The sequence below is a fragment of the Micrasema longulum genome, unplaced genomic scaffold (assembly GCF_059751315.1).
Source record: "Micrasema longulum isolate JH-2025_06_02 unplaced genomic scaffold, ASM5975131v1 h1tg000072l, whole genome shotgun sequence".
NCBI classification, from domain to species: domain Eukaryota; kingdom Metazoa; phylum Arthropoda; class Insecta; order Trichoptera; family Brachycentridae; genus Micrasema; species Micrasema longulum.
In genome coordinates, this window is record NW_028277279.1 from 418,017 (window position 1) to 441,496 (window position 23,480).

General features: G+C 34.1%; 1 protein-coding gene across 1 annotated transcript in view; it reads left to right on the top strand.

Annotated features, from left to right (window-relative positions):
- LOC148284975 (uncharacterized) overlaps positions 1–22,040 on the top strand; it is a 30,761-nt gene extending 8,721 nt beyond the window's left edge. The window contains exons 2-6 of the mRNA XM_088232049.1: positions 12,917–13,072; positions 14,634–14,776; positions 15,011–15,267; positions 18,431–18,600; positions 19,150–22,040. Coding sequence (XP_088088175.1) covers positions 12,917–13,072; positions 14,634–14,776; positions 15,011–15,267; positions 18,431–18,600; positions 19,150–20,787 — 2,364 coding nt within the window. The 3' untranslated portion in view covers positions 20,788–22,040. The remainder of the gene's footprint in view (positions 1–12,916; positions 13,073–14,633; positions 14,777–15,010; positions 15,268–18,430; positions 18,601–19,149) is intronic.
- The last annotated feature ends 1,440 nt before the right edge of the window (positions 22,041–23,480 follow it).

The window sequence follows — 23,480 nt, forward strand, 5'->3', positions numbered from 1 at the left end:
AGGTTTATTTTAGTTTTAAAGCTGATTTTATATAATTATACTATAATTATTATATTATACTATAATTATTATATTATACATATATTATAATTATGTTGATTTACATGTCAAGCATCGCATAAAAAGAATAAATTAACATGCCAGATACAAATGATTTTTCGTGTGTCAATATAAATCACTCCTTAGACGTTACTACAAAGTTATGTCGTCACTTTTTCTGACAACTGTCATTCTAATCAAGCTGTATTTTAAGGACTATAATAAACATTCAACAGTGCTTTGAGTATGTCCAAATGTTTGTAGACAGGCTGTATTTCCTCTAGAGAGTTTTTTAAAAAATATTTTATTATATGGGAGTTGCGTTAATTTACTTTGCTTATGAAATACAAGGTTTATATTTCAACAAATAAATTTTTCTGCAATGAGAAATTCCACTGTTTTCTAATTTATTTATTTTCTATTAGCGTACTATTTAACTAAGCAAAAATATATATATATATATATTTTTTTTTGTGCGTTACATTTATCAAATACCGCGCCAAATGACTGTAATCAGTGTGTCACTTTTCAGTAGTGACGTCATGAAACGGTTGGCGTTCTTACTTTTACTGACCTGACAAGAATCTATGGAATATTGCTTTGATTACTTCATTTAGTTGATCGTAATATGCTCATTTCTATGTTATGGTTCTTTTCACGAACGTTTCGATTTAGAAAAACCCAGACAGTTGACATAATCTCTGGTTGAAATGTCAAATTATACAAATTATACTATTTTTTTTCTATGGTCAAAACGTTGTGGGGGCTTTAAAGCGGAAACCGGAAATACTACCTGTAGATATAAGGAATGGCGTCATTATTTACGATTTTAAAATGAATACTATTTTTAACATTATTTATTTATTTTTGCGTGCATTTTTGAGATATTTCATCCTACTTCGAAATTTTTAAATATTCTACACGAAAATATTAAAAAAAATTGATTCCGGGTTGGGCTGGAATTCCTCATTACACTTTCTAAAACTGTTGGGAACAGGAAGGATATGCTAAAGTGGGCCAATCAGGAACTTCTCAGCATTTGCTCATGTGGAGAGGAAACCACTCCAAAGGAAAGTTTCTAGACTATTCTTAATTCTATGGTATTTGCATTAAAAAAATAATGAATGTCTATTTTGTATGGAATTGCATTGCCACCGATACAAATTGCATTATTTACGAGTGCGATATGCAATTCGTAATAACAATAATAATATGTAATATAAACAACAATTTTCTCCGAGGTGCAGTCGGTGACAGACGTCACGCGAGCCACTTGAAGCGATTAGTGTATTATGGCAGTGGGAATTCATGAATGAATGCAGATAAATATTATTTTCAGTCTTGTTAGATAAAAACAGAAGTTCATTCACGCCATGCAATGTTGCACGGATTGTTTCAAGTAAAAAGGCACCGAGCAGAAACGTTGTAATATTTTATTTATTTTTAAAGAAGAAAACGGTTGTAATTATATACACGTTTAACTTTCTTTTATTGAGATTTTAATAATACAAACTTGTCCCAGAGAACTGGTAACATTATACTAAGCAATAGGAGCCGGACCTCACACTGTTTCTTTTACCTGTATTTTTAAATTGAATGCATTAATTTTAACCAAAGATATAATTTATTTATGGTGAGTTTTTAGTTACCTCCTTCCAAATCTCCCCTATCCCACCTGCTGACAAGCCTCAATATAGACCAATGATTCCCAAAGTGGTCTATATCGACCCCCAGGGGTCTATGACAACCTGCAAGGGGTCTACGACATTATCAACAATGTTTTGAGTTTGTCCAAATTTCTGTACGCAATGGCTGGTATTAACCCTTCCCCCCAGCAGGGAGCTGTTAATATTAACATATTTATTTATTGTTTATTATGTTAATGATAATTAGGTTAATTGGATTAATTATGTTTTTTTATTGTTATTATTATGTTAACTTTGTTGAATAGCTAATCTTAGGCATGTTTCACATTTTGTAAAATGTTTCCCTCGGCACGGGACACCCCAGTGAGGTAACATTATTTTGTATAAAAAAAAATAATACAAACAATGTAAATAAATAAATAAATATTACAACAGAGATTGTGTCAGGATTTATGAAACAATATGACGCTTAATCCGTGGATAATTAACCCATCAGCCGCAGCCGTCGTACAGTGTGCAGTGTCCAGTGTACAGGACAACGCACGTTCTCGTGAAAATTGGCAAAGGAGGAAGTTCAGCCCTACGGAAAATTGGATATGAAAAATGTTTACTTACGCGTGGTAAAAAATAGTGCATTGAATTGTAGGGCAACGTTTCTTGAAAATGTATGAAAAAATATTTTTATTAAAAACGATCTACTTTGAACGACGTCACTAGTTTATATGATATGAATCAACCAACGCTAAAGAAGTTGTGAAAGATTTTCGGTTTACGGTAAGTCAACGGCCCAATCGGCAGAACTGATCGAGAACAAGCGGAAGTGAACTTGAGACGTCGCGCGCGGAGTGATTTCAGAAATAGAGAACTTTAAAAAATCAAAGCGCTGATAATACGATACATAAAAATAAAAAATTCACTGAATTGGGTTCGATTTAGCTTTTTTCATGCAACTCATTTTAACGAGAAAGTACGTTTTATTCAAAATTGACCCTAAGTTCGTACCTAACTGAAGAGTTAACGGATTTCATCACACAAAAATGAAACAATATGACGCTTAAATCCGTGGATAATCAACCCATCAGCCGTGGTACAGTGTGCAGTGTCCAGTGTGCAGGACGACGCACGCATTACGGTCAGTGTGCTGTGTGCAGTGCATGTAGGGTGAAGGGTCCGGTGTGCGGAATGCGCTGGCGCTGCACGGCGCGCGGTGCTCCAGACCCAGACGCCGGCGGCGGCGGGCCGCGGGGTGAGCGACCCCGCGCGGTCTAGGCGCCTCCCGCGCACGAAGGTCGTCCACACCACATTACGAACCATGCTACACCCATACCGGCATACCGGCGTACCGGCGTACCGACGTACCGGCGTACCGACGTACCGACATACTGGGTAGGCACGGGTAACTCAATTTTGACCCGGTTCGAACGATTTGAGCTGTCAAGCCGCAGCTCACAAACTTCTAAAAGGCGGATCACAACAGTTCATCGTGAGTTCGTTCGAATCGTACGTGTACGCGACGTATTAAATTTTTATTTTTTTTACAATATATACATAAGAGGTTAAACAGAGTATTCAAAAATAAAGGATAGTTACATAGCAATAAATGCATATTAACAGTAAAAATAGTAAACTAAAAATCCCACAAAGGGATGGCCTGTTTGTGGGTATATAAGGAAATGTCAATGATTTTTTGCTCCTATGCTAAATATACAGTTACAATATTTTTATTAAGTTTTCTGGATGAAAATTATAATGTGTTTGCATTTTTTTTACTTTGAATTTTCATACAAATATACACACTTTCGTACATAAATATCCATATTAGTTTATACCGTCGTTTGCATTTTTTTTTCTAAACATGTTCAATTACCGACGAAGATACTTTGAATTTTCATACAAATATACACACTTTACAACAAAAACCATCACGCCGTTTCTCCGTAGGGGTAGGCAGAGAGGATAGAACGCCATAACACTCTATCTTGGCATACAGACCTCGCTTCCTCTACATTCATACATCTTCTCATGCACGCACGCCGATTATTCCTACTTTTGACATGTCCATCTTCAAGTATTTGATGGACTTGATCGTGCCATGTCTTTCTCGGTCTTCCTCGTTTTCTGCATCCATCAACATTTGCATCGTAGATCCTTTTAGCCGTTCTTTCGCCGTCCATTCACTCTACATGTCCAAACCAACGCAGCACCCCTTTCTTGATTCTGTCAATAATGCATGTCTCAGCCTTACACACTTCACGGATCTCGACATTTGTGCACCTATCATACATCGTTTTACCACACATTCGCCCGAGGGATCGCATTTCGACAGCATTCGACCTACTTTCATCATTATTTTTCCAATTCCATACATCGCTCCCATACATTAGAGTTGGAACTAGAACTCCGTTGTGAACTGCTAGTTTAGCCTCCTGCGATAAAAATTTGTTTGCCGAAGTAGATTTTAGTGCACCGTTCACCCTGTTCCCAGCACTCACCCTCCTTTCAATATCTTTATCGGCCTTTCCGTCCCTAGTAAACATACTTCCCAGGTACACAAATTCTTCTACCTGATTCAGAATATCTCCGTTCACGCTGATCTCACATTTAGTTATATTTTCATCCCTTTCAAAAACCATCACTTTCGATTTATCAACATTCATAAGCAAATCGCTTTTCTTGCATTCTTACACACTTTCGTACATAAATATCGATACTAGTTTATACCGTCTCAGCATACAAGATGTTCCTTAAACCTTGTCACATCCGAAACCACGATGATCAGTATGGGCAAGAAGACATATAAGCATATTCAAAAAAATATTTAGAACGAAAATTTGTAAAATTAAATATTGGTAAAAAAACAAATGGTTGCTTACTTAAAAGTAATAAACCATTTGTTTTTTTTTTCTATATTGTATTTTTAAGATTTTAGTCGCTCTAAAAATTTATTTTTATGTGTCAATATGTCTTCTTGCTCATACTGATCATCGTGGTTTCGGATGTGACAGGGTTTAGAGAACACCCTGTATACCGCTGAAGATAGCCGTTCATAATCGCGGCCGCGGATTACAATGGGAAGTTAACATTTATCTTCAATTTTATCTACAAAGTAAAATTAAGTTTTCTGTATGAAAAGTAGAATATACATACATTTTTTTCTTCTAAACATGTTCAATTATAGGTTACCGACGAAGATAATTTAAACGTTCATGCAAAAATACTCATTTTTCGTAAACAAATATCGCCATCGATCACTTTATATTGTGTTTTTTTGCATCACACGAGGCCTAATTTCAGTGGTGATTACAGCGCAGGACACCTAGGCTTCAGAAAAATACAATAAAAATTCCCTGGAATCGATCCCAGAATTCTCCACGCGTGAAGGTTTTTCAGTGGTCCATACTCTGTTACGTACATTTTCGCACAGTTGATTTTCGCGTGGTGCAACAAATTCAAACGACGTCAAAACGCCGCGATCAATACTTGCGGACCTTTGTCTATACTCTAAATAGTATACACTATAGATCTGGTGTAGCGAGAACTCTGGTGCTCCTATAATACTAGTGCAGAGTTGCACTGTACAGAATAGAGCCTAGACACCAAATCGGGGACTGCCTAATGAGTGGCCAAAGTACGAAAAAAGTACAGATAAAATCTAACTTCTTGAATCAGTTTCACTTTTTTTAAACACTTTGAGCACCGGCCGAATACACATAGAATTTACTCTGTGCCCGGCCCATTTTTGTGAAATTTCATGCTTTGTGAAGGATTTCTTAAAAGTGTCATAATTATAAAAATACTGGGTTAAATCAATTGAAGCTTCTCATATTTATTTGTAACAATTAAATAAGACATTTTTATATGATAGTTTTGCCAACATTGGCCTTTATGGAGAGCCACATTGCGCATTGCAATGTTTGTACATATACAGGGTCTCACTCCTTTGTTTGTGCTTTGTATTCCGGAGCCGTGTAAATACGTGATTATAATAACCATGCGTTGTGTCCCGGTCCCGTGTTTTCACGTAGTTTACCAGCAGTAAAAAAGTACTAATAAAAGTCACAAGATGTCAATAAAATGCACTTTTTTAGACAGCTGGTAAACCACGTGAAAATACGGGACCGGGACACAACGCATGGTTATATAATCACTTGTTTAAACGGCTCCGGGATATCAAGTGTTAAATTTAAATTATATTTGTTCACCATTTACAACCCGTCTTGCAAATTACAAAGCGCGTGAACTTTTGGAACTTATTCCTACATAAAATGTTTTTTTGTAAATAGCGCTAATTTCTATTTATTGAATTTGCGTTTATTTTGTAGAACTCCATATTATAATTTCAACATTACATTATTTGAGTCCCTACGCCTGTATAGTCCCTACGCCTATAAGGACCTGCAGTCTACTTCATCTTCACATTCGTTTAAAAATGCCTTTATAAGGCGAAACAATTCGTGGAGATCGTAGAACAACGTCCCATGTGATTTTATTCAATTTAACGTTAGACCGGTTTAATTTATTTTTTTGACACTTTATGTCCCAACTTCATAAGTACAAAAGTATACCATTTGATACTTGGGTTAGTTATTTATATATATATATATATTTTTAAACCTGGAAAAAAAAGCTTTTAAATATAATTTTTTGACGTCAAATATAAAAGAAAGTCAATGTCGCATTTTTCTCACAACCGCCGTTATTCTACGATCCGACGAATTGTCAGATTTGTTTAAGTTTCATTTTGAACTTTGATTAAGTTTTTCATTTTACATCGATACATGAACCTGTCAATAATTATGCCTAAGTAGGTGTAATTCGCCTTTAGGACAAAACCTAAAGATCTCTTTACAAACAACATAATAAATTGTAGATTAACAAATTACAACAGGGATGGAGAATACCTTAAAGTAGTGAATATGGAAGTCTAGGCATTCACAGGGCTTATGACCTGTCATTAGCTGGTTTAAGTGGCCACTTTACACACTGTGTAACATTCACCATTTTGCCTATGTTTGAACATCCATATTTTTTTAATTCATCCATTTGTTGATTTCAGTGAAGTTAAAGAGCTGAAACCTTTATTGTTGTGAAGAGATTCATTTGACTGAATTATTTCACATACTAGGTAACGCCTGAACACAGTGTGTAATTTGTTAACCTTAATGGCTCCCGAGGGGGTGAAATCCAGTATTTTGTCTACAAACATTTGGACAAACTCAAATATTACCACCGTTAAACTACTGGGAGACATCCTTAATTCTGACCTTTCTCTTGACGCTTAAATTAGTAGAACGATAAGTTCATGCTTTTACCAGCTGAGACAGATTAAATGCATACGCAAAAATTTGCCAGTTGATGCCGCCCGTCAATTAATAAATGCGTTTGTAGTGTCTAGAGTAGATTATTTTAATGGTATCTACGCAGGTCTACCAATGAATAAAATGACTCGCTTACAGTCTGTATTGAATGCCGCAGCGAGACTTATTTTTGGAATCTCTAAGTTCAGTCATATCACTCCACTACTTCGGGAATTACACTGGCTACGTTTACCACATAGGGTGGAATACAAACTCTGTTGGCTTATGTAAAAGTCACTGCACAACTCTGCTCCAGAATATCTAAGAGAACTCTGCATTCCAGATGAACTAGCTGACAGACGTCTTACGCTTAGATCAGCTTCATCAACGTCGAAAGGAAAGGTTATTATACCTCTACGCAAACAGCGCACTAAATTTGGCGAACGCGCATTTGCTACGGCATGGAACGCTCTCCCAGCCGAGGTCCGAAACTGAGAGTGAACTGATGTTTCGGAAGAAACTTAAAACCCACTTGTCCTCTAAATCATTTGAATACATTATTTGCATGTGGTGACAAAGTGCATTATTTTTCTTAAATTAAAAAGTTAAAATCAAATTTATATCTTTAAATAATCACTTTGTAAAGCGCCCTTGAGGTATTATATTACGAAAATGGCGCCATATAAGTTATCCATAATTATTATTATTGTAAATTGTAGATTTTTAAAGAATGCATTTTTTAAGTCAACGAACCAGTTTTTTTTTTAATATGTGTTTTTTGCCTGACTGTATGTAATAACGCGTGGGAAACTTTTCCTCTCGCTAAAAATTCTTCCACTGTTTTTGTTTTGCACAAATGAATTCATAATGTGCATAACTTCGTGTACAGCTACAACCTGCGTCCATTACTACTTGCACTTACCACCCATGGGTAAGTATATTACGGACTGTAGACTCCAACTCCATCGACTATCGACCATGTAGCTGTACTGCTGTAGACCGGCTGCGGCGGCTCTCGGTAATGGTAGTCTCTATAAATAGAATGAACCATTACTGTTTCTATGCTTCACCGCAATATAATTAAGTTCGAACCGTTTTTAATTAGCAGTGGTAATGGGTAGGTATAATCATTAAAAATACATTTATTTATAGATATTTTACTCGGGTGGGGTCCGAAGTAACATTTTTGAAATGTGTGCTCATTGTGCCAAATCTTCTGACTATAGACTAAAACTCATTAAAACAGGAACTGTGCATATTTATCTATAATTTAATATATTAAATTGTTGCCTGCTCATGATAATTTGGAAACTATTGAGGATTTTCGGAGACTTGTCTAGTGTTACTTTGGACCACGCTATCCTATCGGGGTCTAAAGTAACACAGTGGATTCAGAAGTAACGTGACGAGTATTAACCGAATCTAAAAGAAGAAAAAAATACAATCACAAATTTAATTCTCAGAAACAACAAACAATTTAAAATATTCACATTCACAATGAGGAAGTTCAGTGTTTTTTTTTAAATTGTATTATTATTATTTTGTTAATAGACTACATAACTAAGACAATTTTTCTTTTCATTTATATTTATCGTATTATCAGCGCTATGATTTTTTAAAGTTTGTGTTTCTGAAATTACTCCGCATGTGACATCAGAGGTTCTCTTCCATTTAATATGTCAGTTTTGCCAATTGGTCCGTTTACGGTATGTAAACCGGATATCTTTCACAGCTCTATTATCATTAGTTAATTCATATGAACTAGTGACGTCGTTCAAAGTAGTTCGTTTTTATTTAAATATTTTTTATTATTCTTTTCGTACATTTTCAAGAAACTTTGCCTTACAATTTAATGCCATGTCTACCGCGCGCAATAAAACTTTTTTGTATCTAATTTCCCGTAGCGCTGATGTTCCTCATTGTGACATACGTGAGTCCATCTTTTGCAATAAATACATTCTTCGCACTCTTCTCTTTGACGACTGGTTTATTATGGTTCCATACATATTAAGCAAAAGCACTCCTTTTCGTAGAAACAATCCTCCACGACATTCCCTTTGTCATTATTTCTACTTTCTTGGAGTTAATAATTTTGTTACTTCGGACTCCAAATACGTTTTTCAAGTTTTGTCTCAAATATTACAGAAATCAAAAAGAATATCTTCAATCCATTTACTGACGTGAAAAACCACTTCATTTACGTAAGACATTAATTCAAAATTCAATTGATTACATCTATTTTTAACCACTTTATCTAAAACATAAGAAAAAACTAAATGCTTACATGAAACGCAAACGGAAAATCACGGATATTGCTTTATATTAAACGTGCGCTTCGCGACACAGTAAACTAGATAATTGCGAGGTGTAGTGCTTGATTACAGTGTACAAACTATTTGTTATTGTTATTGCTTTGGACCCGTGTTACTTTAGACCCCGCTCTCTCCTACCTATAATGAATAATTGAATCCCTTATTTTGTTTTTCCCGTATCATAATAAATATAAAATATAAACATTTATCTCTGCTATAAATCAATGCCTATGGTTTTGGATTATTTAATAAATAATAATAGTATTTGGTTTAAATATTTTATTTTATTTTTCTTTTCTCAAAAATTGCACGATATGAAGTCTTTCTATCTCACGACTCTGAATCGCAATATGTTTTTAATAATCATACAGCGTCATATTCGTGATATTCACCTAAAGGGCGCTGTTGGTTGTATGATCTTTTAGATTGTCGGTACTGTGATCTCAACGTAATTCCACTAATTTCTAAAATATTTGTTACATTCTTGTTATAAAAAAAAATATAAACAAACTATCCCGCCGTTTCCCCGTAAGGTAAGACACAGAGCATAGAACGCTATATTACTCTGTCTTTCCATACAGATCTAGCTTCCTCTACATTCATACATCTTCTCACGCACGCGCGCCGATTATTCCGACTTTTGACATGTCCATCTTCAAGAGTGTGTTGAATTTTGTCATGCCATGCCTTTCTCGATCTTCCTCTATTTCTGCATCCATCAACATTCGCATCGTAAATTTTTTTTCAGACGTTCTTTCGCGGTCCATTCGCTCTGCATGTCCGAACCAACGCAAAGCTCATTTCTTGATTTTGTCGATAGTGCTTATCTCAGCCTTACATAATGCACGGATCTCGACATTTGTGCATCTATCGTGCGTTTTTTTAAGCTTTGTTTTTGCTGTATCTGAAAATGACAACACCCCGACCCGGGATATAATATTGTACAGGGTCAATGCACCAGTAAATGACCACCCCCTAGTAAATGACAATTGGTTAATAAAACAAACTTTTAACACAAAAAACTTTTAACACTAGAAACTATGACAAAAGCAGTAGGCGGACACATCTTTTGGTTAGAAACAAATCTATCAGTTTTGAACTGTGAGTTGTCAAAAGGTAATAGTGCGTCTTCCCGTTATTGTTCTGAGATTGATAGTGTTTTTATAAGGAAATGTGTGGTAAGTGTTTTATTTGACGCTATTCTTATGCAATTATTTGAATATATCCATATTCTAATGTGTTAGGGTGTTTTATAATGTTATGATGTAACTAAATTTGAGTATTATTTTTACTGGGGTAGTAGTGGTCATTCACTGGTGATTCTGCTATTTTTTTAGAATAACATTAATTATAATCGTAATACTCGTATTTCAATAAAAAGGTTAAAGTATTTAGAAAAATTAATGTGTTTTTTATTGTTTTCTTTTATTTTGTACGCTTAAATAATGAAATTTATACCTTTAATGTCGATTTCACTACAAGCTGAACCTTAAACGGCCATTCATTGGTGCTTTGACCGTAATATATATGTATTTATACATGGCTTGCTCGCTTCCACAATACACTTTTTCTGTGTTCTCACAATATAATACTATATATCATTGTATTGAGAATGAATTGGGTCTTTTTCTGTAATGTTCTTTATATCTGAATAAATAAATGAAATGATACACCCAAGTAAATATTACCAAATGAATATTATTGTACACGCTGGCACTTTAGATTCGACGTTGACCAAAGGCCATGGACCCAACGCATACATACAACAATAATGTACGGACGGTGACCTTGGTGTTATGTTTACTAGATTATTATTATTAAAACAGCTGATTGGCTCTTCCTAACATGTTTTTTATCGATTGTACACATCCATTATATTGCCGCTTATTTAATTCATTTCGCTGTATACTGTTTGAATTTTTGGGATAATTATGAGGAATCCGGTTACGCACATCACATAATTTTGCGATGTTTTTGCAGGCATTTTTTACAAGCAAAATATACGAAGCCTAACAGCCGAACAACAAAAATTACACTGAAAAGAAATAAAATTACAAATTATCTTTTTTAATAATCTAAAAAAAAAAAGACTGCAGTAACATAGACAGTTTGGAACAAAAATGAGGGCATTTTTTGTCATAAAAATATGGAAAATTCACCTACGCAATATTACGCATCGACATATAATACATAGACATGCCCTTTATAGTAAAATATTAAAAAAAATAGTGACACAAAAACTTATCCATAGTTCCTAAGTACTGTTTATTTATATCAGGGCTGCATTAATCGAGAATGCATATTATATTTTTAACGTTAACATTTAAAATTGGTTTTTAGTGAACCCAATCAGGCTCTTTCCTTAAATTCATTATAATTTAGACCCATTTATTTCTTTGCAATGCATTTTTAGGAACGAAAAGATAATATCAACTCACGTTTAATATATTTTAAAACGTATTCCTGTCAGTGCATCCCTGTAACTAAAAAGAGCTTTGCAATTGCGCCGCTAGGCGTAGTTTGACGTTTGCAAAAAATAATATTTATATTGAAATATCAATTGCTTTAAGCTTTGTTAATCATTCATGAACAGATATTTACCAATTAAAAGTTACACAAGCCTTTTTACAATGTTTATCTGAAAGGTTTTTACACGTTTTCATGATACAAATAGGCATTTTGGTTTCGATTTTAAACGGCACGCCCAGGTGGCGGCTAAGAAGAACGACTAAATACGCGCTGGGCATGACTGATCATTTGGGCATGGGTTAAGTGTCATCGTTTTTGAAGGCTCGGGGCATTTCTATGTATTAATATGTCAATGCACCCACGTAAACATTATGTGTATGTACTAATATAAATATAATACAGTAAAGAAGATGGCGGTTTTTAAACATCTGTTTGAACTGTCATTCTGACAATTTAGTAAACGTCACAGCTGACAGCTGTTTAGTAAAAAAAGTCATAGATAAACAAAGCATGTGAATAAATTCATGCAAATGAAAATAGATTTATTTATTTATATATTTATACATACATATTAAAATACAATATTAACGTATCCCAAACTCTATGGGGCCAAGGGCCCTGTGTTGATTATAATAAAAAATTTAAGTTTTCAACCACTTTTTTTTTCCTACCGACCGGTTTCAAAGCTATTCAAATAGATTATTTATATCTTAAAAACTTATTGGTTCATTTACTTAAATAAAATATATCTTTATCTGCCATTACATTTTCTTCTTCTTTCTTCTTCTTCAGCCTTGTTCTCTCCACTGCTAGATAAAGGCCTCTTCCAAACGTCTCCATTCTTCATTACATTTTAAATATACAAATTGTTTGTAAATGTATTTATTTTCTATTTCTACACTTCAGAAAAATGATAAAATTGTTTTCCAGTGAACACAAATTTATTTTTATTATTATGCAAAAAATACATAAGTTATGTTACACCTTTCTCAAAATAAAATTTTTAGTATGTTTTTGCAATCTTTGTATATTTTCTCCCAAATTATGTGATTTTTTTAGGTAAAGAAAAATTATAACGTTATATATAATTATGAAAAATTGTAGCGTTTTTTTTTTGTATTTAATGATAGTTAAAAATGTGATTTTCTTCCAGGAAAAACTGTTCCCGTATGCAACCGAAAAAGTAGCGGATTTCCTGGAAGCAAAATGGGAAGTGAAGGGAGTACAGGAGGCTGTGGAGGGGATGAGACAGCAAGCCATTTTGGATGTAAAGGCAGAAGTCGAAGGAGCTGTACCTATTCCTGATAAGGTACACTTTGCTTCACTAAAAGAGATAAGAATTTTCACCAAATATCTATATATCTTTATATGTATAATTCCTTTGTACGTGTGATGTCACCGAACTCCTAAACGGCTTAACCGATTTACATGCGGTTTTCAGAGAAATATAGATCTTTGCGCTGCGCGTGTTCGTAGATATTAAAATCTTAAATCTAATATGTAAAAAAAAAATAATGAGCATAAATGTTTTATTCATCGCTCTACCAGGGTTGCATTCGAGGAGAATGCATTTACAAAAAAAATGAAAGGTGTTGTTTTTTGTGTATAAAAAAAGTTTGTTTTGGGATGTTTACAAACAGCATTTGTTTTTTGTGGATCTCAATCAGATTCTTTCCTTAAATTCCTCATTATTTCTACCCATTTATTTCTTTTTACTGGATTTTTGGTAATACTAAAATAATATTAAATTCAATACATTAAAAAAAAATCGTATTCCTACATAAGTACACCCCTCTGTTGGTGAGAAGACCGGAGTTTTATGTTTGCAAAAAGAATGCCATATTTAAAAAAAAAATTCATTTAATGTTTTGAAATTCAACTATAAACAAGTGCCTAGGTACCTACTTATCAATGAAAATTATTTTTCTAAGCTAATAGCAGGTAAGCCAACGTTCGGGCAGGACAATGTCCGTCGGGTCCGCTAGTCTATCTAGGTAAATAGATTATAATATTATTGAGATATGTACTGTACTACTGATGAACTACAGTGATCAAATTCACTGGTTTTTTTTTTGTTGTTGTATTAACTGTTGAAAAATTCTCAGCCCGGTGGTGTAATGGTTAACGAGTTTGCCCACCATGCTAGAGGGTTCGATCCCCGACATAGTTGGTGTGAAATATTTATTTAAAAGAGTGATTTGCACTAGAATATTCCATAGTCCTTGGACTGGTACCTGAAGCGTAAGACTGATCATCTTACCTTCATGTAACATTTAAAAAAAAAACAAGATCCGCTGCAATCGGTGTGCTAATGCAGTGCCCTATGAACCATTAGGTGCGGAAAGGGAATGATGATGTTCTAAAATTTTGTAATTTTGAAATTATTTTCCGTGTGACGTCACAAGTTCTTTTCGATGAGTTCTGCTGATTGGTTTATTGGCTTCCCATAAGCCTATTGCTACACTCTATCATAGGTTGATTCGGAAGAAGTACTGATGTCGTTCTAAGTAGTTTATTTTTATCAAAAGCAATTTTTATTTGTGAGAATATTAAAAAAGGAATTTCTACAAATAATTCATTTAACAATACCAGAAATCTGTGTAGTTTTATGAAACCATGGAAAGTATGCGGTTACCGATAAAAAATAATATATATATATATATATTTATTTGCGTTTTATGATATACCCAAATATTTCATTTTGAGGGCCATTTTCAACGAGTTGTAAATAACTCACTATTAGAAGATGGGAATTAAGTTGGGGTTGAGTAGGATTCGAACCACGGATTTTTGAGCCTTGAGTCCGAGATTAGCTAGGGGACCACAACCTTTATTCACATTTTTTTTACTAAAAATTCTTTCAATTTCAGGAATCATCCAAAGAAGAGCAGATTAGTGGAGTAGCAGGGAATCTCAAGTGGCTTATATCTATTGATAATAAGGGAACACACCTGAAGCAGCTTTCTGGCCTCATTTGGGAAGAAGGCTATACCAAGGGAGACATCAAGGGACAGTAAGTTATTATCTACACATATCTGCATTCAAATTTTAATTGCCCATATTGTTAGTGCCTGTGGGCAAAGAATAATAATTTAAAAAAATATATTTTTACCACTCAGACATAAGCTAATGTTATTTGGACAATCCGTGTAAAATGAACAATTCTCTGTCAGATAGCATGACTGGTTTGTTGATTTGGAATTTCTGGTAATAATGAACCACCAGTAAGAAATGATCGTTTCCCCAGCGTGTACGACGACGTGCAGCCGTGCCTGGAGAAGTGGCGCGGGATGGGCAAGCGCCTGTACGTCTACTCCTCAGGATCCGTGCTCGCTCAGCGCCTTTTGCTGCGCCACTCGACGGCCGGGGACCTGGCGGGGCTGATGGACGACCACTTCGACACCGCCGTCGGGGGCAAGCGTGAGTCGCAGAGCTACACCAACATAGTGAGCAAGATCGCCTGCCAACCCGAAGAAGCCGTCTTCCTAACTGATGTAGTAGAAGGTAAGAATCTAAGTATGCATTGATATGCATTTCGGCACGTCGGCCTCGTGGTGTAGTAATCAGCGCCTTTGCTTACCATGCAAGAGGTCTCGGATTCGATTCCAGACATAGTTGAAATGAAATATTTATTTTTGAAAAGGATGTTTTCACACTAGAATATTTCATAGTCCCTGGCCTGGCACCTGATGCGTAAGACTGATCATTTATTTATTTAACACTTTATATACATATACAATATATATACATATAAGGGCGGGCATATTGCCTTAAGGCAATTTCTTCCTACCTACCCAAACCGTTCAGTTTGAGAAAATTATAAATACATGGACATATTGAATCTTACAATTTTATACAAAAATTAAAAGCAAAGATTAACAAAAATAAATACATATATAAATTTTAAAAAAATAACACTATACTATGAAGAGAGGAGAGGGGATGGGAAGGAAAGAAGAAGGATAAAGGAACAATTTAAATATTTAGATAGTGACATTTCAATCTTGACTTAAATGTTAATAATGAAGGGGCGTCTCTAACATTAGTGGGTAGATTATTCCACAATCGAGCGGCTACTACTGTGAAAGAAGAGGCAAGAAAATTAGAGCAATGACAGTTCATGACCTTCATGCAACAAAAATTATTAAGATATGGTACGATTGGTTTACCAATGCAGTGTCCTATGCACCATTAGGTGCGGGAAGGGAAAGGTGATGGTGCACACTTCTACCTGTACGATACCCATACACTGGTACCTTATTTCCTACGTTCCTTACAGTACCGAGAAAAAAAAGTGTACTGAAAAACGAACCATGCTGGATAAGTTTCCTTGTAAAAATAAATTTGGGAGTTCTAAAAAGTTTAATTATTTATTATTTATTGTACCTCAATTTTATTTTTAGTATAACTTGACATCTTAGTACAGGTATACGTCGTTTTACACCAGGGTTCTGTTCCGAGAGACACCGGCGTAAAAAAATCTGCGTAAAACGAACACAAATCTAATGGAAGATATAAGATTAGGTTCCGTGTCAAAATTCTAGGAACAATCTAACATGTTTATTCAATATATATCATATATATATATTCAAAATAAAATATAAGTGTATTTAATAAATACAGTTTAAATACGTTTATAAAATAAATAATAATCTCTCGATATAAATAATGATTTTTTATAATAAATACTAACTCACCAGTTCATCCGTACTAAAATATAATTTTTACAGTTTTTTGCATCCAATTTTATTTGCTTTGATTGTTACTTCATTTCTTGCAGAATCATATCATAAACTACAAATATTTGAATATTCTTTTAATTTTAATAATAAAATAAAAAATATAATCATACCTTTTTATTTTTCTTAAAAACAAAACGAAGACTAACTCGCAAACAATTTCACACATACAATAGGCCGCTCGCGTACACGGTAATAGAATAAAACAACGTGTAAAATTGTTTCTGCCATTAGAATCGCGGCGCCTACTGTCGTCTGGTGTCGCCCGAACCGGGGAATCCCACGCCGGCACCAACCGGCGCAATTGTAATTCGGCGTAAATCGAACCGGCGCAAAACGATGTTTACCTGTACTTAAAAAATTCGTAACAAAGATTATTCACAAGCATATATTGCGGGGTAATTACTAAAACTAGGTAGCTTTAAAATTATTACCATTTGTGAATTACTCACTAAAAACACATTTTTTGCTACAAATAGAGAAGTCATGCATTAAAAATATAATTTAGATAAATCTCGACTTGTCCATTTGTAGCATTTACGTAATTTTACCCATAAATAAAAAGTGGGTAAAATTAAATTATATCGGAAATACTAGCAATAAAATAAAACAAGTTATACATAAAAATAATCTTTTAGTTTCATTTTGTAATAAAAAATCTTTGGGCCAAACATGAATTAATAGTAAAGATCAGGTCGACAAATTGGAAAATAGCGGAATATACGAACTAACATGTACTTGTCCTGGTTCATATATAGGACAAAGCGGGAGATCTATTAAATACAGAGTGAAAGAACATTTAGCTTCACATAGATTAAATAACGACTTATCAAACTATGCATCACATTTAAATGAATTTAAACATACTTTTGATAAAACAAAAAACATAAAAATTTTACATGTAGGACATAAAGGTCAAAAGTTGGATAGATTAGAAATTTTAGAAATAAATAAGATAAAAAATAATAGCGATAGAATTTTAATAAATCAGCAGATAGAATTTAAAAACTCACCCTTATTAGCCCCCTTAGTTAGACCCTGTATATTGTAATAAAACAATAAATATATTTCAAATGATAGAATATTTTCTTAAAGTACACCGCCGCCAACACATGTTTCAATAATTTGTCTCACTCTGTTCCATTGCAATATTGCGTATTGTATCTTTTTCAACTTATTTTGAAATGTACCTACACTTAAGATAATATTTAGTTTTATATAAATTACCCTTACACTGTATAATATTCACCAGCCTGAAGATGCCCATTAGAGGGTGAAAGCGCTAATTGTTCAAAATAAATAAGTGGAAGTGTACCAAGTATTTTTTAAATTAATAACTTATTTTGTTTATTTGTTTAAATTTAATGTTGTGCACACAGTGCTATGTTAATATAAATCTAGACAATATTACGAACAAAAAATAAACCTAACACAGCACCAATTACGTACACAACACAATATATGAAACAACTATCTAACAGTACAACAAGATGTAAGAAGAATTTGTGCTTTGTGTGAATTTACTAGTGATTGTGTTTTTATTGTTGTGAGTATGAAATGTAGTGCGTGGAGTGAGGTGTATGGAGTGATGTGTATAAGATGTGGTGTTTATGTAGTGTGTATGGAAATATAAGTTATTACATCATTACAATGGAATTCCATCAAGAATTGTCAATAAATAATTAAAAAAAAAAAAAATGATACATTATTTTTGTAAAATGAATGTAATCCATAAGGGTTAATAAATAAATTTTCAATCAAAAAATTCCCGCTTCACCACAAATTGTTTCCCATTTTCTAAAATAGTTATATATGTCTAAAAGAAAATGGTCTCCAAATTTAAATATTTTGGTAAATCATAAGAAAATAAATATTTAAAAAAAATAATTAAATACATGCGTACCAATAATATCCTTTAAAAATTACAGAGGCATCAGCAGCTCGTGAAGCCGGCCTGAACACTGTTCTGGTGGTACGAGATGGGAACGCTCCCCTCAGTGCCGAGGATCGGAAGGCGTACTGCTGCATAACCTCCTTCCAGGACCTCCCCATGATGTCCTCATCCACCAAAAGGAAGCAGGACTCCGCTCCCGAGGAGGTAGCTACACCATTACTGTGATAGTCTGATCTGCAACTCTGTTGCGATCATTTATCTTCTTATCAAAGTGATGTAATTTATGTTTGTAAATAAACATGCTGAACTAAAACCCTGTTTTAATATAAACCTGCTTGAAGTCATCTAAATTTTTTTGAAAAACAAAACAGGATTTTAACCCTCCATTTCGGAATGTGTTCTGATCACTTTACTAATATTTCCAACAAGATAATAAGACTTGTAACCAAAGACAAACGGCGGCCTTCCGTGCGTGAGTTAAGCGTCTTCACCGGCCGCCAACGTAGTGGTGAAGACGCTTAACTCACGCACGGAAGGTTCTGGGTTCGATTCCCGGTGAGAACACAAAAATTGAATTAGGTTTTTCTCAAGCTTGGCTCTGTTCTGTGCTGTAATTCACAACTCTGATTGGGCCTCTAGGCCTGTTGTGGTGCAAAAAAAGACTGAGATTTTGTTTATATATCATTTAAGTAATGACTAAAATATAAATTTTATATTTTTTTACTTATTCTAATTCCCTTTTTTATTTTTTAGGAACTTCCTCCTACTAAAGTTGCTAAAACCGTTCCTGAAAGCACAGAGATCAATGTACTAAAAGAAAATGAAAAGACTGAAGAGATTTCGAGCGAAACCATGGAAGTTGATGTTGTCCAAGAAAAAGTTGAATCTGAGACGAATAGCGTTCCAGTTCCAGAAATTAATGGGGCTAAGGTAAAGGAAAGCTGCGCTAGCGAAGTAACTCCCGAACCCACACCTCCAGTTGAGAAAGTCGTGGAGGAGAAAATTGCGATCGATGAACCCATTGTGGAAACTAAAAATGAAGAAAAGCATCCCAAAGATTCGAAGGGTGAAGCAATGTCTGCCACACCTGCTGAAACAAAGGACACTGTAGAAGAAGTTAAGGCACCCGCAAAGGATATTGTTCCAATCATTCCAGTTAAAGAGTCGGAGTCTGGTAACCAACCGAGTGATGAGACTGAAGCCGTACCGGCAGATGAATGCAAACAAAAGACTGATACAGATAAATGTAGTGATAAGGCTCAAGAGCCAGAAATTATGGAGACTGATGGAGAAGAGATTGTCGATAAAAAATGTGATGGCATTGTTGAAGTTACTAAAGTACCAAAAGAAAAAGGCACCCCCTTACCTGAAAGTGTAGAGAAAGATAAGACTGAAAGTGTTGTAGAAGAAAAGGATGTTCCTGCGGTTAAAGAATCAAAGGAAGCCGTGTCTACTGATGACCCTGCAGAAAATGATGTAAAATCAGGTACTAATAAAATGGATGCGGATGAGGCTTCTGTTGAAAAAGACGCTCCTAAAGATACTGTAACCGATAAAGTAGACACTAAAGAAACAGTTTCCATTGAAAAAGATTTGAATGTTCCTAGCGAAGAATTGATAGAAGATGTAGAAGTATGCGCAGTTGAACAAAATCAGGAAAGTAACGGTACCACTGAAAAAGAACTTTCGAAGGTGGATACAGATATCAATGAGAAATTAAACAAACTTCTCGGAGAAGAAGGCGCTGCCCTGGAAAAAGCTTGCGATGACATTCTATCTAAAGTGGATGAAATGACATCTAAAGGTGTGACCACGGGTAAAGCGTTTATTGAAAAAGCGATAGCCGAAAAGGAATCCGTCCGGGAAAGTGTTACCGAGACACCCAGTGAAAATAATGAAGAGAGTAAAGATTTAGTTATTTCTAGTCCACCAGACAATACTTGCGAAAAGAAGTGCACTATTAATAATGGGAAAACCACTGAAAAAGAAGCTAAAGAAGAATCATCCCTGGCTGAAGAAAAGGAGAATGCGACACCTATCGCCGACACTAAGTCGTCGGATAAGCCCACTGTTCCGGAACTGAAACTAGATAAGTCCGAGGAAAGCCCTTCGGAACCCAAAGAAGTTGCCAGTAATGCAACTGAAAAGAAGACAAACGGCGCTCAAGAATGTCTAAATGGAAAAAGCACCGATGTTAACGGAAAATCTACAGAAGAAAGTAAAGTACAGAATGGAAACTCAAAAGAAACCGAAACAGAACCAGAAGACAGACTTAAAGCGAGTAACGGAACAGCAGCAGAAGAAAAACCCGCCACTGAACAAATCAAGTTAAAAAAGGTTCCCACTGAAGATTTAGCTGAACAGGCCATCCAACAAGTGGCCGAAACGTAAACTTGGTGCGAGTTACTAGTTGACCGTCAGCTCGAGCATTTCTACTGCAGCAACATATTCGTCTGTTGTTGGATTAGTTGTGTAGGAGGACTATTTCAGTTGTGATGTATAATTCCTTTTTTTCGCATTTAATTTACACTATTTTTACGATGTACTCCTTTATATTTTCCTAGACTTTTCTTCCATTTGGTATTTGGTAATGGGGACAAATATCTGGGGGCGAATGGGTCATTCCCAATGGTTTTTTGTTTAAGGATTCTAGGTATAATTGCCGGGCTTTCATACTGTTCATTGTTAATTGTTCCCTTCTTCTGTTTGTCTGATATCCGCAGAATAATAAGTGGTTGATTCGTCCTCTACTTCCATAAACATTCATTCAAACTTTCTGGACGTTAGTCGAGCCCCTTCAAGTTCTATAAGGTTCAGAAACTTGTAAAAATCCAGGGGAGCCTATAGAAGTTAATTTTTAATTTCTGCGAAGATTTTTTTTTTATCCAGTGACTAAGATTTACAAGGTGTTTTTTATTTTACTTCTAATATTTAAGTACTCTACATAGGCATAATATTATAACATAGGGCTAAGATTTAAGTCAAATATCTAGTTCCTAGACTGCAAATTTGTTTATGTCCAGTTAAACATTCGGATACATTTTACGGAAAAAAGTTCTAAGCGTTTTAAGTGCCAAATTTGGTTTCTTATAGTATTTTATAATGGTAGCTTTGCCCTTTCCGCGAGAAATGGGCCTCGGGGAGATATAACGCACTTGGGCAAAATATTTCCTTTTCCAAGTCTTCCCAGTACATTAAACGGTACACGCGACTTGCCAAGTGTAGTGTGCTACATATTTCTTTACTTATAATGATTATTGTCTTATTTAATGTGATTATTTGTTTACGATCCAGAACTGCATTCTATTTGAGGATAATAAAATTAATATCATCTAATTTATTGGTATTTTACGTTCCTATATTCTCATCTTTGCGCAAATTGTGACTCGTCATACATCATAACCTGCTCAACTTAAATGTTTTTTGTTGTAAATAGTGTTCAGTATTTTTTCTCATTGAGCTTGTCTTTTTTATGTTAAGTGTATGTTTTTTATTACTCAAATAGTAATTGTATACGATTCTTTGAAATTAGTAGTGGTAAAGAGATTGAAATTTTCAATATTTAAAAAATATTATTTTGTGTTTTTGTGATTCCCACGACATTATTTTTGTGAATTTTTAAAATACATATGTTAAATGCCCAGTAACTTACGCTGTGTATAATATTGTAATGGACTTTAGCCAAATTTTATGAATTTATTTTCAATTAATTTACTTTGTTTCTCATTTTCAGCTTTAGTTTGAGACACTCGATGGATCTTTGTCAGGAAATGTTATTAATAATACCCGTTAGTCATAAAATACGTGTGTAGTATGGTTTGAGTAATGGACTACAATTTCGCATTTCTAAATATACATTCATAAGTATTTCTAGTTGGTCGCTTCATAGTCTCATTGGTGATAATTTTATTATAGTTTATTGAGTGCGAACTCTTCCATCTATCTGAGCAAAACTTGCGATTGGACTGATATGAGATGTTAGAAATAATTTAAAAGTATTAAATGTCACGTTTTGTAGCGATCTTAAAATTCTGAAGCAAATCTTTACAATAATTACTATACATTAGCGAACATTCCACTCGGATTTATCAATATTGTTTTTATTGTAAGAAATTAATGACTACAGTACTAATTATTTGGGTTAACCTGGTAACACAGGTAAATATGGTGGCACTAGGGATCATCGGATGTTTCATCCCTAAATAACTTCTCATTGCTTCAGTCTTGTTGGATTTTCAACACTAAATATAGCTCCCGCTGTCTATGTGGAATTATCTGAAGAGAATAATGTCTATGGCTTGGACCCACTAAGGAAATAGTTAATTTAAAAGACTCCCTAGAATGTGACAGTTAAATCTTTACAAAAATGTAAGAACTGAACATAAAAGATATTTCAAGAACCAATTATTTTATCAATTTTCATAAGGTCACAATTTACAATGATTATAATATGATATATCTGAAATTTGTGATAATACCATTAGAATGTATGTATTTTAAATTCTCGTTTTTTAATTTAAATAATCCTGCACTACTGATTTTTCTAAAGCGTTTTTTTGATTTTCATTCTAATATGTATTATTTTTATGATACCCAAATGTACTTTGACTGATGATAATTATTGGTGTATCCATTATTCATAATTGACATTTGATTTAACAAATTGAATTGGCAGTGTTTAGGAAGGTATTAAACTCGAAGAAATATCACCCAAAAGGCAAATTTTAAAAATAAATTTGTTAATTGGTAGTTCTTTTTTTGTATAGAATAAACGTAGATTGTATCCCACTCCTTAATGTCATCCAATATTCTCATTGGTGTATTTTCTGAATGTACTTATGACTGTTTGAATACATTTGAATGTGGGAATATTCATTTGTATTATGTAATAAGAAAATTTTGCAAGTTATCAGTAATAAATATACCTTTTAAATGCTGATATTATGTTTTATTATTTATCTACCTTTACAATTGTGTTATTATTTACTGGTCAAAATTTTCTAAACAAAACCATTTTATTTAAAAAAGAATATGGAACTAAACAGAAAAAATGTACAAGATTACACAATTCTCATTCAAAGTTA